The following is a 17,230-nucleotide window of genomic DNA, read 5'->3' as shown; positions in this document are numbered from 1 at the left end:
CCCGAGTAAATTAAAATGTATTTCATTTACATAAATATATTGCAGGAAAATGTTGAAGACACTACTATTCATTGGACATATCATTTATTTCACTTATGGTAAGCTAAATAATAATATCTTTAATGTACAGAATGTTTCATTGTGAGCACTGATTTTAAATTTGTCCAAACCCGAAACATGTTGACATTCTAGAGATTGTCAAGAGGTTTTATAAACTTTGTAAAATATTGTTTTGTGCATTAGGGACGCTGTTATCATCGATTTGCACCATTCCAATTATCAATCAGATATCTGTGGTTCTTGCAATGCCACTAAAACTAAGTGTTTTATAACGTCTAACGATATTATCATAATTGCGATGGTTACGTTACCAACCATTAAGTTTGAGTGGAATTGCATAAAACCATAACGTTTGAGTGAAAATTGGAGTAGCGGAAATGCTATCAATGTCCCCGATACAAATAATAGTTTAAAGAACACCCTTACTATCTCTTTATTATACCTCAGATTCTTACTTCTTACTTACTTACGATTTTTTCGATCGATTTAATGTATCTGTTTTACATTAAATTCAACGTGTGGTTTGCTTACAATTTAATCAAATGGTCCGACAGAAGAAACAACAATCTATAATTTTTTTAGACCTCTTATCAATACTTTCTCCTGCAGATATCAGAATTCGAGAATCATTATCTTCGTCCTCCCTTTAAATTATGATGAACCAAACGTTTTCTTGTTTTACAATTTATACTGGAGTTAATTTGAGCTCTTAAAGCTAGCTGGAAATCTCAACTTTATCATCTTATGTTTATATAATACAATTAATTCTTTTAAGGAATACCACAATATGTATGTCCAGAAGGTTGGGTCAAACATAAAGATAATTGTATGTTTTCTTCAACTCAAGCAAAATCATGGAGTAAAGCTCGTAAACTTTGTCTTAAAAATGAACCACAGGGAAAGTTAATAGAAATTCACTCAGCTGAAGAAAATACGGTATTAACAGGTAGGTCTGTAGTTATCTATACACGATTGAAGATAGTAGTGACAGGTAGGCCTAGCTATCTGTAAACAATTGAAGGTATATCTATATATATAACTATGGATAATACGGCAGTGACACGTAGGCCCAGTTATCTATAAACCAATGACAGAAACAAGTTGGACTAGTTATCTATATATAACTAACAGAAACAAGTAGGACTAGTTACCTGTATACCACTTAAGATAATACGACAGTAACAAGTAGGTATAGTTATCTATATATAACTGAAGATAATATAGCGGTGACAGGTAGGACTAGTTATCTATATACCACTGACAGAAACAAGTAGGACTAGTTATCTGTATACCACTTAAGATAATACGACAGTAACAAGTAGGACTAGTTATCTATATATAACTGAAGATAATATAGCGGTGACAGGTAGGACTAGTTATCTATATAACACTAACTGAAACAAGTAGGACTAGTTATCTGTATACCACTTAAGATAATACGACAGTCACAAGTAGGTATAGTTATCTATATACGACTGACAGTAACAAGTAGGACTAGTTATCTATATACCACTGACAGAAACAAGTAGGACTAGTTATCTATATATAACTGAAGATAATATAGCGGTGACACGTAGGCCCATCTATAAACCACTGACAGTAACAAGTAGGGCTTGTTATCTATATACCACTGACAGAGACAAGTAGGACTAGTTATCTATATATAACTGAAGATAATATAGCGGTGACAGGTAGGACTAGTTATTTATATAACACTGACTGAAACAAGTAGGACTAGTTATCACTTATCTGTATACCACTTAAGATAATACAACAGTAATAAGTAGGTATAGTTATCTATATACCACTGACAGTAACAAGTATGCCGAGTTATATATATATATAACTGAAGATACTATGGCAGTAACATGTAGGCCTAGTTATCTGTATACCACTGACAGAAACAAGTAGGACTAGTTATCTGTATATCACTTAAGATAATACGACAGTAACAAGTAGGTATAGTTATCTATATACCACTGACAGTAACAAGTATGCCGAGTTATATATATATATAACTGAAGTTATTTATACCACTAAGATAAAACGACAGAAACAAGTAGGCCTAGTTATCTCAAATATCTGTATACCACATGAGATAATACGCCAGTAACAAGTAGGCAAAGTTATCTATATACCACTTAAGATAATACGACCGTAACAAGTATGCCTAGTTATCTATATTCCAGTGACAGTAACAAGTATACCTAGTTATCTATATATCACTTAAGATATTACTAGTAGGTCTAGTTATATATATACCATTTAAGATAATGCGACAGTAAGCTTAGTTATTTATATATCACTGAAGATGATAGTCAGTGACAATTATTGGTATACCACTGAAGATGTCATGGTAGCCTTAAAGAATGTATAATTATATGTGTTATTTTTTCAGAATTGGTCAATGGAACTAACTTTGAGTATTGGATTGGTCTGAAGGATCTACACCGGCGTTATACAAGCAACCGTGCAATTGTCTGGAACAGTACAAATTCGGAAATTCGTGTATGTTCGAAGTATTTCTTGGCTTGGACGCCGTCTTTGACATCAAATACTAAGTAAATGATTATCGGAAATAAATAGGCTCCGAATCCTCAATACTATAGAGGCCTACTACACGTGATACGGAAATCGATCCACACCAGCGCCTTAATGAATTTTCAGCTTTTGCCGTCAATACGTAAAATTGTGACACTTTTATTTATTAATTTATATATTGATGCACTACATTAATGTATTAATTCATTTATTTATTTATAGTACTTATATAACAATTTTAAAACGAATACACACCATGTTCGTGAAGAAAATTGTGGTTTTTTAGATGATCGCGGCTTATGGTATTTAACAAAAAGTTGTGACTTAAAAAAACGATTTTTATGCCAGAAGAAAACAGGTAATAGTAAACTAAAAAAGTTTATGGGTCAAAATTCGTTACATTGACTGCATTTTATGGTCGTCACTTAAAATCTTTTGAAATTTTGTGTGTACCTGTATATTCACAGAATGTTGGATGAGTTTGAATATGAACACAATCCGACAATTATTTCTTTATTATTAAGGTCAGACCAGACCTAAATCACTAATTATTTGACTGTATTGACTTGTCTACATGTATATTTGATATTTTATATACATTTATATAATTTACAGATTGTTTGAATGGATATTATGGTCAACTATGTTCCGAAAGATGTCATTGTTATAAAGCCGATTGTGACAGGAACACAGGAAAGTGTCCATATGGATGTTCTCGTGGTTGGATGGGTGAAAATTGCAACGAAAGTAAGTATCTGTAGCAATCAAGCCTCTTGATTCAGTTTCACTACATTTTGATTGGAGGGTTGTGCTCTCGATTAGTAAGATTCATATAACAAAGCGTCGCTCAATGGTGCTTTAGTAAAGGTCGGAATATTGAAAAACGAGAAGGGGCGGCTGGCATTTGGGGGCTGTTTTGAATTTTTAGTCTTACAGCTGGTTAAAAAATTAGATGAGGAGACTGACTCAAGTTATTATCGTGGTGATTAACTTTCGGCCTAAATATTAAGACAATTGTTTGTTTTATCAACTTATTATTGCTTGAATACCTAGACGAAGCAATGCCTTTGAACACATATTGATTTTATATATTATCTTTACAGAAAAAGGCGCAGCTGAAAGTAAGTGACTTCATTTGAACTATGTTGAGACTTTACCATTAAGACCATTAGTATGCGAATCGGAATTGAAAGCTACCGATTGTTTTGAACTTCATTTGAATATCAGCTTTAGAACAGTACTGATAATCTTTCAATGGCATTGAATTTGCTTCCAAAAAATTCAAAACATAACAAATTTTGTCTATCTACGCAAAGACAATCAGTGATATTTTAAGCTGATATTCCAATTCTCTTAAAAAATATAATCGATGAAATTCACTATACTTACATACTGAGAAGACTGTAGCCATTGATCCTCATTGATCGGTTTTGGTAATGTAGAATTTCGCCACATCTGCGTATACGTTTTTAATGTAAGTGTAATCAACCGATATTGAATGGTGTGGTTGGTTTACAAGGGAAATAATCGACGACTATTATCAGAGTCGTCAGATTTAATTCTTTAAATTTATTTCTGTATATAAAGTTGCAGTGTACTGCGTGGAAGAAAAGAACAGTGATAAACATGCCTTGGTTAGGGTTGATTTGAAAGGCGTAAGCTATGATGAGATTTACCTGTTGGACGAAACGGGTGCAATCGCTTGTAAAAAATCCCTTTTTAATCCTGATACTGATGGTATATATAACATTAATATCACCATTTATTCCAATGGCACGACCAATCCCGACTGCTCTCCCAAGCATGTAAGTACATAATTTGTGATAAACGTAAAAGTAAAATCTTATACCTGTGATTGCTTTATCGCATATCAATTTTTTTTCAATAAATGGAAACCAAAATAATAAACATTATTTAATTGTTAGCGAACTTATAGTCCATGTTAATTTCAAGGATTGTTAGGGAAATTGAGCTCTATCAGCTGGTTTAGTAAATATCAAGACGACTATAGCGATGATGTCTTAAACGTTTTTAGACCTCCGAGGAGTTGTTTGAATGGACATTAAGAACGGAGGAATTTTCTGGGTTCTTGAGCGATTATGACAGAAAGTTTCAGGTGAAGTGCAACTTTAACCGAGCTGAAAAACTGTTTCGTCAAAAAAATCAACCTGTATCAAGGTATGTAGGAGTTCGTCAATCTTTATAAACTCGAAAATATTTTTATGCCTTGGGGTTAACCTAAGAGTTGAGTTTATGGCTAACCCAAGGGTTAACCTGAGAGTAAATATGTTTTTGAAAAATCAATTAGGGTTAGCGCAGGAAAGGGTTAAAGCTTGTTCAAAGATATGGTTTCCGCAATGAAATGAAAGAACACTGCGTTGCGCATCTTCTCAACACAAAATGGTACAGAAAAAAGAATAACACAGGGGTTTAAATGGGCCAGATACAAGTTATACCCCAGTGGCTTCAAATTGGTTAAAATGGGACAAACTCAATTAGCTATAGGGTTAGGTCATTCTAGATTTCACAGACATCTTTTGTATACTTGAAATGATAGAAAAGACGGTAGCCATTGATCCTCATTGATCGGTTTTGGTAATTTAGAATTTCGCCACTTCTGCGTATACGTTTTTAATGTAAGTGTAATCAACCGATATTGAATGGTGTGGTTGGTTTGCAAGGGAAATAATCGACGACTATTATCAGAGTCGTCAGATTTAATTCTTTAAATTTATTTCTGTATATAAAGTTGCAGTGTACTGCGTGGAAGAAAAGAACAGCCTTGGTTAGGGTTGATTTGAAAGGCGTAAGCTATGATGAGATTTACCTGTTGGACGAAACGGTTGCAATCGCTTGTAAAAAATCACTGGGACAAACTCAATTAGCTATAGGGTTAGGTCATTCTAGATTTCACAGACATCTTTTGTATACTTGAAATGATAGAAAAGACGGTATTTGACTCGGATATTAGGGGTTATTAGCACTTGGGTTGGTGCTTTCGAGGATTAGTCCGGTCAAAACCTTCAACAATTTCACCCAAAGTTATCGTTCAACTGTACAATTTCATATAATTAAAGAAGAATCTAATGTATTATCATGTTAAAAGATTGGAATAACTGGTTAGCGGGAAAATTATACAACTCCATGGTTTTAATATTAGATTTATAACAAATAGTTTAATTTTATCTATAATATTCTTAACAGGAAATCAACTATAAACCTGGTTGAAAAGGAGGTAAAACAAACAACAGAAAATGTAAAACTCATCGTTCAAGATCCTTCAACAAAAGAACCGATCTCTAGAATTAATATTGGAAGTAAGATACAGATAGCAATGGTGCTCGATACCCACAATACTTCAGTTTCTGCTAAAGGTAGGGGAATGACCATATTTTACGTACGTATACAAGACATTTTCGAAACTTATTGATTGAGGTCTACAGTTGTTACTTCAAGGCTATTTCGTACCGCTAGATTGGACAAATTGTCAACAATGATGTCGACAATAATCGTCAAGGAAGAGAATGGGGCGATATAACTGAGGTTGCTCGAATTTCTAACCTAGTTATAAGATTTTTGCCCGAATCATAATATTGAATTCATTTGATTTCAGGTATATTTCCATATAACTGCTCCTGTTCTACATCCGATGGTAAAATAACGCGATATTTGACAGATTCAACTGGGTGAGCACCGGAACTTCCCTATTCTGTTGTACATGACTTGACATTCAGTTTCGCTATAGTATATCACTGTTGGCTGTCATTATTCGAAAACAGAAAAGGCTTACAGCACCGAAATCCCGAAAAGCTTTAATATGACGAAGTAAATTATTCCCTTTGTTTCAGGTGCCCTCTGAAGAACTCGCCAATTGTTTCTTTAGAAGAACAAGGTTCTCCGGCTCATCTGATCTCCAATGCGTTTGATGCATTCACTATTGAGGGAAGATCTGATGTTGTATTCCATTGTCAGTTCCGGTTTTGTTTTGAAACGTTTAGTCTAAGTGAATGTTCCCGTGTAAGTATAAATTTCCTTTATAATGTCGATATAGTTGGTGGTCCCTTTTCGAATCCATCGCAAGACATCATACCCATGAGAGACTCTGAATGCTGCCTATGTCACGGGGATCTTTTTAAAATATTATACTGCTCCTACAGGAAAGTTTGAGCTATTCTCTCTCAGGTCAGAACGAATTTGAGATCCTAATGAGCGTATCTTGAGCGCATGATGGAAGTGTGATTAAAATGCATATCGATGTGAATTTTCTGTATAGCAAAGAAGTGTTATAAACAAAACTTAACATATATCAGCTAACTGTCTCTATAAAGACGTCATTGATTTATTCGAGAAGAATGTATATAAGTTAATCGGTCTATGTACAGATTAAAGTGTATTCTCTTTCAGTTTTGTGGTGAATCAGTTGAACTGGTGTAACAATATTGTTGTTCAGAATAACATGTTAAGCCTGTACATCAAACACTGGGATATAATATAATTTGTAAATAAAATGCTGTCTTAAATATAAAATACTCTCATCACAATATCATTTTGTTATTAATAAGACAATGGGATGTTTCGGCGCCCAACCCTTCTCTGTACCAGACTTGTAGCCAGACTCGATTGTTCAGAGGTAATATATATTGAGGGGCAATGGTTTAAGGTGTGTAGTTGCATTTATAATGAAAAACTAATATTATAGTACTTAACATAACATTGACCTTTTAATTTTTTTGGAAAACGAATATAACACTATTTTGATATCTTTCATACTGTTAAAAATGTGGCACCTTCGTTGAATGTATCTTCTTCGCCTATTGTAGAACTGTACTTCATATTGGCCGAAGCCAGTCCAGGACTCATTATCAAAGTTAAAATCGGATAGCTCTAAAGGTGTCATTTTTCATTTTAAATGATTGCAGTTATAAAAGGGTTTTACATAACACTGCAAGTTTTGCTCGCCATTTTTCCAGGGTCCATGTGTCCATATATTATTCGAGCCCCACTAATAGGCACGTTGGTTTTGGTAATTGCAAACTGGGTGTAAGCATCCATAGGTTCTTTCATTGGATGTTTTTCGCCAACTAAGAAATATGTTGACATTTTCCCCTTTCCTTTGATATGCATTTCCTCTCTTCTTTTGATTAGAAACTCATGTCTTTTAAGATCACTGTAAAATATAATTATGAAATAATATAGTTAATTATCGCTTTGGCCAATATTTTTTTTAGATGGTAACCAGCTAATTTCCATATTGTGTCCAGTAGTGTTCCACGAGTGGCGCTCTTTTAACCAGGTTCTAACCAGTTTTTTCCGTTCTTGTCCCGTTCTATTGACGTTATTTTTAACCAATCAAAGTCTCATGTGGGATCCGTTTCTCGATAACAAGGACGAATTGTGAGATAGTGAAACTCAAAGTATATTAATGTAGCAAAGTATAGAATTCGAAATATGTATGAAGAAACGGATTCTATACATGACACGCTTTCATCAGTTAAGAATAACGTCATTAGAGCGGGGGTAGAAAATTGGTTAAATTACAATGGAGACGAAAGACAGCTGAAAGCATGTTATTTTTTAGGGTGTTTCATATATAAAAAAAAACCTACTGATATGTTGTTGGACTAATGTGTATTCTACCAGGTAAACCATGACTCTCCATTCTTGATGCCGTATTTACTGTATCACCAAATAAACAATACCTCGGCATCTTTACCCCAACTACGCCGGCAACAACTGGACCAGTGTGTACACCTACCCGAATCTACATTAAAATGTTTACTAAAATTGCCCACATACCTTTGGATGCAATCCTCAATATAGAACTGCAATAGCAAAAGCTGATAGAGACTGATTTCAGCTTCAATTGGAATATGTTTGAAGTTTGGTGGATGAAGCAACAACTTACTGTCAAAATATATGTTGGAATAGAGGCCGATATTTCGGTCTAGGAAATGTTCGGTAATTGAAACTATTTTTGAGAAGTTAATTTGATTAGAAAATTATTGTACGGATTTCAAATTCTGATTGAAGAACAAACAAGAAGCTTCAAAACAAGCTTCTGTTAATAAAAAATAACTTTACCTGAATCGGTTTCCCTGTCTTCGGCGATTTTACTTGCGCTGCATCCTGAATCATATCCAATGCGAATCTGGCTACAGGAGGTGCATGATTTTTTGTTGATTCTGGTACACCACATACTACCATATAGGCATCTCCAATAGTCTCCACCTGAAGTAGGATTTGAACAAAATTGTTTCACACAGTCTTTTCTAAGTAGCTATATGAACATACGAATTGTAGCTCGTTAATTGAGTGCAAACTGTTCACGATAGTGATTTTGGTATTCGATGTACCACCAATTCTAGCAATAGACAGTTTCGTCATCGAACAACCTCTACAGCCTAACATTATAAACGAATCAAATAGCAAACTGGCTTGAAGGTTGCCTCATAGTAGAAGATACCAAACTCAATGGTAAAAAATCCGAAACATCTGTCTCTGATAGCTACTTCCCCACAAATGTGGAATATTCATTCTGTAACACAGTTGAATCATTGCTGTGCTTAAGGCAGGTCATGCTTAATTGAATTTAGATTTCACCTTATAAAATATACAATATTTTTTCGTAATGATAGAAATAATAGACTTATACCTTATATACTCCATGTTGATTGGTTAGGTTATCAAATCGTTCGTATAGATTATTTAACATATTAACAATATCTAGAGGGCTACATGCAGCAGATATTGTAGTAAATGTGACAATATCACTGAATAAAATGGTAACTTGATCAAATTTCTCTGTGAAAATAAAGGGACAAAAAGGTGCGCATTATATTCTCAATTATACAGTATTGATAATAACGTTGGTCATTTCGATGCCTATAGTTTATTTGGCACCAAATGCTTAAAGAGGATGAATAAATTCTTTACCTACAGAATAAATAGACCAATATAGCAATTCCAAAAATCATCTTAAGATGCCTACCTGCCTCCACTTGTTGGCCATTTTTCAATTGATTTGCCACTTTTTGAGGCAACATTTGGTACAATAACATATCGGTTTTCTTCTTCTCGCTTTCTAAAGCTTTGGAAGTTTTCTTTAATTCGGTCGTGGTTTCGTCCAGTTTTTTGCTAAAATGGAATATTTGTTGCAGACGTTTCAATTAATTAAAAAAAAAGATATATGTCGTTAATTGTTAATTGCGAACTTCTTAATATGTAGAATCTATGCCATTTTTTATTTTGATCAAAAGAGTGCTGTTATAACATCTACATAAGAGAACTTACGCAATATCGATTTCGGCTATTCGTTGCTGGTTTAATAAAACTAGTTCTCTGGTGACGTCATACAGTGGGATATCTGATAAATATACATTCATTTCCAATAATTCATTGAGACTGGTAATTCGAGGTGAACCAATAAATATCATGTGCTGTGAATCTTCGAGCCAAATCATCTGTCCTATTGAGAAAAAAAATTAGTCATTCAAGTTTTTTTTTTTCACTTTATCGTTTATCACTTAAATTTTCATATCAAACGATTCAAATATGTTGAACCCTACTAATGCGACCACCTTTATAAAATAATCACTTTCAATGTGCTACCATAATAAAGTACTCATACTCATTTTGCATTATTTGCTTTGATGTCGGCAATGTGGTAATGAAAACCAGCAAGATATTGCATGTAATGTGGGACATTGACGTGATATTGACAGACACCACATTACTAAATGCCACTCAAGGAAGATATTGACAGAGCTCTTGGGCGCCAATATTTCCTATTCGCCACAACTGGCCTCTCCAAAAATCATCTCTGTATGTATAAAGCCGATTGTAATCAAATTTTTTAAAGCTTTCATGTGTATTTTGATGCAATTTTGAAGAGGTCATAGGACAAGATACTTTCAGGGGCAGTTAATGATATTATCATGTAGACGCCTGACAAGGTTAGTGTAACCGCACTTCATTTTTATCTCGTAAATCATTGTCAGTGATTTCATAATTTTTCAATTGATTAAAAATCAATAAAAGTTACCCATGGATGAAGAATATTTATCAATATATACTAAGTTTAAATCATAATATGAAGGTTATTAATAGGTTAGTCAATATCTACTGACAACAATACAAATATACCTCAATTGAATTTCCAAGGATAATTATTAGTCCAATATAACGATATTTTGATCGTAAAAAAATGTAGGCCTGGTGTACTCTTAGCAACAATCCTGTTCTTGAAAATTAAAAGGAAAATAAAAAGTTCCTTAAATATTTGCTTAAGAAAATGCTAGGGCTCATTTACTGCATTTTGTATATCTTTTGGGAATTAAATTCCAGAGTCCTATTCTCCTGCAGTTCATTAAAATGTTCAGCGGAAATCTAACCTTCAGTCAACTCAAGGTCGTTATAATCATTTTCGAGTCATGTTTATAAATAAGATATTTATGTTTCGAGCTATGACTGATGATAAACGTAAAAATGCAGAAGCTACAAGATCCCTTTATAAACAGTATTTTTATGGTTTATCTACAGAGGGTACTTCCGTTTCTTGCAATTTTCCGCAATCGGAAGTAATTTACTGTAACGCAGAAATAATGATAAAAATATAAAATACCTTTAAGTGTCATGTTCTTTTTTTCCTTTGTTTTTAAAACCGAGATAAAGAACACTGAGTTGATAAACTTCTTAATATTTAAAATAGATAAACTCATGTTGGGGTGGATTATCTGAAACGCCTGCTTCATTTTGAGTACAGGTTGACTAAAAACAGACGATAAAGCTTTAATTTTAAAACCACACTGCTTTACGTTCAATTCAGCATCAAAGATAATGTGATAAGGAAAAGCTGAACAGAACTGTTCCGAGCTGAGCTGAAAGTTTGCTGGTGTTGAGCTCTTGAAAGGACACATTTGAATTGGATCTACAGGACAAGCCGTTACCGTTTCGGCACCAATTGGTGACAATCTTTCGATGGTAATGTCTTCGTCAGTCTTACATCCATCTTCCAGCTTAACCTGTTGGCAGAAACAATAGATACAACTATCAAAGAAACTTATCAGAAAAAATGACTGCATGGGCTACCTTGGTTTTATTTATATGCGTAATATAATATTACAGCAAGTAAGGGGGTCACCGTGCCGATTCTTGGACTTGGAATGTACAACTCATGGACGCAAGACAATCCTTCGGCAACTTTTTGTTTATCCGGGCTTCAACCCAAAGAACCAAAGCTATGGCTGTTAAAGTGGGAGGAAATGTAAAATACCTGAAACACTGTATGTTCTTGTTTTTTACCACCAATTTCTTCTGTAGATTGTTCTAGTACCGTTATCTCTGCAGTTTGTTTAAATATATCTCTTCCTACAGCTTGTACTAACCCTAAAGATAAATACAATATAACAGACAGTCATAGAATGAAGTAAGGCAGTGGCGTAGAGAGGATTTCATTGACGTTTAATCTAGGAAGGCCGAGAATAGGGCTACATCTAACACAATGTTGGAGGTGAAAGTAGCACAAATTTTTCATTTTTAGTACCCGAGTGAGTTGGAGGCATAGCACCTAATACGCAAATGCCAGGTGTTCATAAAACCTGTTAGGGCCTGTGAATCAATTGAATGAAGAGTGGAAACGTCGTGCCGATGGAAATTTAAAACAATTTCTTTTTTTTTAACATTCGAGGGATTCTGAGCGAGCACAGTCTGTACGAGGGAAGTCTCGTATATGGTTCTATCAATCAAGAATGGACGCTTTTACCATGTCAGCTCTACCAATCTGTATCGTCACCAGAGAGAACCGAGTTGAACCAGGAACATAAAAAGGAGATTTTCATAGAATTCTTAATACTGAACACATAGACAAACAAATCGATTATATAAGAAATATATATAGTTCATAATGGCAATTCTGACATATCGATATCGATATTTTCAAAGGAAATAATCAATCACAGAAAATGAACATCGATCTCAGTAGCAATTATTTATAATATTGAATGTTTATTCTCTTATTTATCAATTTTGAATGTTTACATTCTTTTAATTTTACCCTCGGATCTATTAATTTGTTGACAGACTGATATCGAATATAGGAAAATATTTACTTTTTCTTAGAATGCAATCAGTTTATCATCGATATTTCTACCTAGTCATGGGCAATAACTCAGAAACTGCTGTCTTTAGCTGTTGCTGATTAATGCATCTATAATAAACCTTAATACACAATGTTGGTGTATTGAATAGGATATATATTTTACATACCAATGACGATGGGATATAAGCCGGGTCTGACAGTATAATAATGCAATAGCAATTCCTTATTCGGGCCAGTTTCACATCTGAAATAGAAGTGGTTCAACAAAATTTGATGTTATTTTGTATAATAATTTTGATTCTTACGAGTTAACAAAACATCGGTTAAGGCTTTTGAACCGAATTATTTGTGATTGCGGTAGAAAAATATATATATATATATATATATATATTAGGTTTAGAGAAATATTTCAAATGACTCTTTTCTACCTCCAGATATATAATTAATGTATTATTATGCCAATACACGTGATGTATTATAGATGTCATGCTCGATTTTCTGGGGGAACATAATACGGACCACGTTAAAGATGAGATTTATTTGTAATCATTAATATTCCAGATTGATGTTAAATATGGGGAAAATCTATTGAGATATAGGTCAATGTGTCTGGTACGGCACTAAAATGGAATTCTGTCTACCTGAAAGATGGTGGTGTTATATTCTTATAACTTAATGCTAGTAAAGAATGAAGTGAATCCAGATTCTGAATAAAGTTCCACATGTCGCTTCCCAAAGTTCGTAACATTTTATCATAGCCGTGTCTTAAACAATAGGTTAAAAAATAATCACCAAATACTTCTAAAACTGTCGTTAGGGGCAAGTCTATAAAGGAATACAAAAACAATTTCATACATTATACAAATGGGTATTTGTTGACTTTTTAAATTGCGAGGTACCTGTCATAGGCGATTGGTTCTCATGGGTTTGGTGAATTCACTTATAACGGAATAGACTAAGGCGATGTTGAGATAGAAAGATGTTTAGGTCCTCTTATCATTCATTAGAACGTTATTCCAGCTCTCCAGATCACCTTTCAGAATGACAATTATATTTCAGGTTTGCTTGAAGTTAGAATATAAAATATGCGTGAAATATAAAAACAAACCAAAACTCTGCTTTGTAACTTAAGATAAATATTGTGGAATAAATAAATTGATGTTATAGAGGATAAGTGACACAGATAGTTGAAGTTAGTTGCCAGGCGATGAAGAGACTAGTTAAAACGAATGCTGTACATGTATATTACTTTTAATTGATGATCTTTGAAATGAAATGAAATGAATGGAGTTTTACGTCTTACTTTTCTGCACCATGTGAACTAATGTAGGCAACGCCATGTAGGTGCGATGAGGGAAATTTTGCCAGGACAGCAGCTTTAGCCTGCTCTTTTCCGATTTCCAACTGTCGAGGGATCTTTAACGTGCACAGCCTGTAGCACACGGGACCTCGGTTTATTGTCCCATCCGAACGACTAGATGCTTTTTCCATGTCAGCCCATCTTACCTGCATCACTGACAGGGGGAACTGATTGAAGTATTGAAAAAACTTACCAAGACATTTGGCAACAGCACCGACAAGTTGGAAGGTGTCATCATCTGTATATTGGTTAAAAACCAGAAAATGATCATCTTCATTCAGTCCAGACTCTGCCCTGTCCAATAAAAAAACAAGTCATGTAATTAAAAACAATACGATGGCTCACATACGACATATTTCACTTTCAATTTTGAATTAAAAACATTATCACCTAGGTGAAAATTAATATTGAATTAAAAACTTTAATTTTCATAATTCTTGTAATTTTGAATTAAAAAATTTAATTTTTCTCCTTGGTGAAAATTAAGTGATAATTCGTGTAATTTTTAATTGAAAAAAATTTCCACCTTGATGATAACTCAACGAATCTTGTTAAGAACGGCGAAAAAAATTCAAAATTCTTGAATTATCACCTTGGTGAAAATAATTATCACCTAGGTGAAAATTAAAGTTTTTAATTCAAAATTACAGGAGATATCACCTGTGAAAATTAAAGTTTTTAATTCACAAGTAGAAAATGTCGTTTGTGCGCCACCTTAGATCAGGAAAACGACAATTTTCAGTCCGAGCCGATAAATCAGAATTCAGAAATTCATTAAATCTAATTCAGATGATACTTACAAGATTGTCTCCCACGTTTCTTGTCCAAATTTAACTGTAACCAATTCTCTGACCACACAGTGTATTTGACCATACTGACATATAAATAACAAATGTCATTCAGTATTGCTTCAACACCTGTACTTGCATTTACTTTTAGTTTTCCTTTCTTTGTTATTCTTAGTCCAAGGGATTGTGAATCAAGTAGGTGTTTCACGGACTGTGAGTCGAGTCGGTGATGTAATGGACTGTGGATCAAGTAAGGGGCTGTGAAATAAGTAACTGTTGTAAGGGACTGTGAATCATGTGGTTGTTGTATGAGACTCTGATTTCAGTAGGTGGTGTAAGGGACTGTGAAATAGGTAACTGTTGTAAGGGACTGTGAATCATGTGGTTGTTGTATGAGACTCTGATTTCAGTAGGTGGTGTAAGGGACTGTGAAATAAGTAGCTGCTGTAAGGGACTGTGAATCATGTGGTTGTTGTATGAGACTGTGATTTCAGTAGGTGGTGTAAGGGACTGTGAAATAAGTAGCTGTTGTAAGGGACTGTGAATCATGTGGTTGTTGTATGAGACTCTGATTTCAGTAGGTGGTGTAAGGGACTGTGAAATAGGTAACTGTTGTAAGGGACTGTGAATCATGTGGTTGTTGTATGAGACTGTGATTTCAGTAGGTGGTGTAAGGGATTGTGAAATAAGTAACTGTTGTAAGGGACTGCGAATCATGTTGTTATTGTAAGAGACTGTGATTTCAGTAGGTGGTGTAAGGGACTGGGAATTAAGTAAATCTTAACAAAATAGGTGTTATAAGCGGTTGTGAATTAAGTAAGTGGATGAAAGTTTGTAAAGATTATCGAACAACACAAGACAAATGAGTTGACTGTGTTTTCCGTTAAAATCTCAAACTGAAATTTATCATCCATATAAAAACCAATCAAGCAGATACCTACAACGGACGCAGAATAGTGGATAGATTATCTGAACAGATGTAGAATAGGGGATAGATTATCTTGACGGATGTAGAACGGAAATAGAAAGAAGGGTAGGGAATTTAAAATAAAGGGTAGAGGATATAGAATGTAAGGTTAAGGATGTACAAAGGAAGGTCAAAGATGTGGAATTAGGGTAAAGAATGTAGAATGTAAGGTAAAGAATGTAGAATGTAAGGTAAATAATGTAGAATGTAAGGTAAAGAATGTAAAATGTAAGGTAAAGGATGTAGAATGTATGGTATAGGATGTTGAATTTAATGTTAAGGACGTAACGTGTAAGGTAAAGAATGTAGAATGTGGAATGTAAGGTAAAGAATGTAGAATGTGGAATGTAAGAATGTGGAATGTAAGGTAAAGAATGTAGAATGTGGAATGTAAGGTAAAGAATGTAGAACGTAAGGAAAAGAATGTAGAATGTAAGGTAAAGGATGTTGAATTTAATGTTAAGGACGTAACGCGTAAGAAAAAAGAATATAGAATGTGGAATGTAAGGTAAAGAATGTAGAATGTAGAATGTAAGGTAAAGAATGTAGAATGTGGAATGTAAAGTAAAGAATGTAGAATGTAAGGTAAAGAATGTAGAGTGTAGAATGTAAGGTAAAGAATGTAGAATGTAGAATGTAAGGTAAAGAATGTAGAATGTAGAATGTAAGGTAAAGAATGTAGAATGTAGAATGTGGAATGTAAGGTAAAGAATGTAGAATGTAGAATGTAGAATGTAAAGTAAAGAATGTAGAGTGTAGAATGTAAGGTAAAGAATGTAGAATGTAGAATGTAAGGTAAAGAATGTAGAATGTAGAATGTAAGGTAAAGGATGTAGAATGTAGAATGTGGAATGTAAGGTAAAGAATGTAGAATGTAGAATGTGGAATGTAAAGTAAAGAATGTAGAATGTAGAATGTAAGGTAAAGAATGTAGAATGTGGAATGTAAGGTAAAGAATGTAGAATGTAGAATGTGGAATGTAAGGTAAAGAATGTAGAATGTGGAATGTAAGGTAAAGAATGTAGAATGTAGAATGTGGAATGTAAGGTAAAGAATGTAGAATGTGGAATGTAAGGTAAAGAATATAGAATGTAGAATGTAGAATGTAAGGTAAAGAATGTAGAATGTAGAATGTAAGGTAAAGAATGTAGAATGTAGAATGTAAGGTAAAGAATGTAGAATGTGGAATGTAAGGTAAAGAATGTAGAATGTAAGGTAAAGAATGTGAAATGTAAGGTAAAGAATGTAGAATGTAGAATGTAGAATGTAAGGTAAAGAATGTAGAATGTAAGGTAAAGAATGTAGAATGTAGAATGTAGAATGTGGAATGTAAGGTAAAGAATGTAGAGTGTAGAATGTAAGGTAAAGAATGTAGAATGTGGAATGTAAGGTAAAGAATGTAGAATGTAGAATGTAAG

General features: G+C 33.8%; 2 protein-coding genes across 2 annotated transcripts in view; one reads left to right on the top strand and one right to left on the bottom strand.

The window, feature by feature from the left end:
- Nucleotides 1-7,143, top strand: part of LOTGIDRAFT_235529 (hypothetical protein) — a gene marked incomplete at its 5' end in the record, with an annotated part of 8,188 nt that extends 1,045 nt beyond the window's left edge. Inside the window, 11 exons of the mRNA XM_009064867.1 lie at nucleotides 836-1,006; nucleotides 2,459-2,568; nucleotides 2,824-2,959; nucleotides 3,217-3,348; nucleotides 3,705-3,722; nucleotides 4,189-4,406; nucleotides 4,637-4,779; nucleotides 5,806-5,975; nucleotides 6,215-6,287; nucleotides 6,450-6,618; nucleotides 7,006-7,143. Coding sequence (XP_009063115.1) covers nucleotides 836-1,006; nucleotides 2,459-2,568; nucleotides 2,824-2,959; nucleotides 3,217-3,348; nucleotides 3,705-3,722; nucleotides 4,189-4,406; nucleotides 4,637-4,779; nucleotides 5,806-5,975; nucleotides 6,215-6,287; nucleotides 6,450-6,618; nucleotides 7,006-7,035 — 1,370 coding nt within the window. The 3' untranslated portion in view covers nucleotides 7,036-7,143. The remainder of the gene's footprint in view (nucleotides 1-835; nucleotides 1,007-2,458; nucleotides 2,569-2,823; nucleotides 2,960-3,216; nucleotides 3,349-3,704; nucleotides 3,723-4,188; nucleotides 4,407-4,636; nucleotides 4,780-5,805; nucleotides 5,976-6,214; nucleotides 6,288-6,449; nucleotides 6,619-7,005) is intronic.
- A 390-nt stretch (nucleotides 7,144-7,533) lies between these two features.
- LOTGIDRAFT_129572 (hypothetical protein) lies at nucleotides 7,534-14,946 on the bottom strand (the record flags this gene model as incomplete). The annotated part of the gene is made up of 12 exons (XM_009064866.1): nucleotides 7,534-7,768; nucleotides 8,208-8,362; nucleotides 8,683-8,829; nucleotides 9,254-9,402; nucleotides 9,590-9,735; nucleotides 9,892-10,066; nucleotides 11,222-11,608; nucleotides 11,833-11,985; nucleotides 12,865-12,941; nucleotides 13,339-13,522; nucleotides 14,251-14,351; nucleotides 14,858-14,946. Coding segments are annotated over 12 exons (1,998 nt in total), but the record flags the coding sequence as incomplete, so codon positions are not given.
- Between the last annotated feature and the right edge of the window lie 2,284 nt (nucleotides 14,947-17,230).

Source organism: Lottia gigantea (assembly GCF_000327385.1).
Source record: "Lottia gigantea unplaced genomic scaffold LOTGIsca_66, whole genome shotgun sequence".
In the NCBI taxonomy this organism is placed as follows: domain Eukaryota; kingdom Metazoa; phylum Mollusca; class Gastropoda; family Lottiidae; genus Lottia; species Lottia gigantea.
Note: the sequence above shows the minus strand (reverse complement) of the source record. Positions and strands in the feature narration are given on the sequence as shown.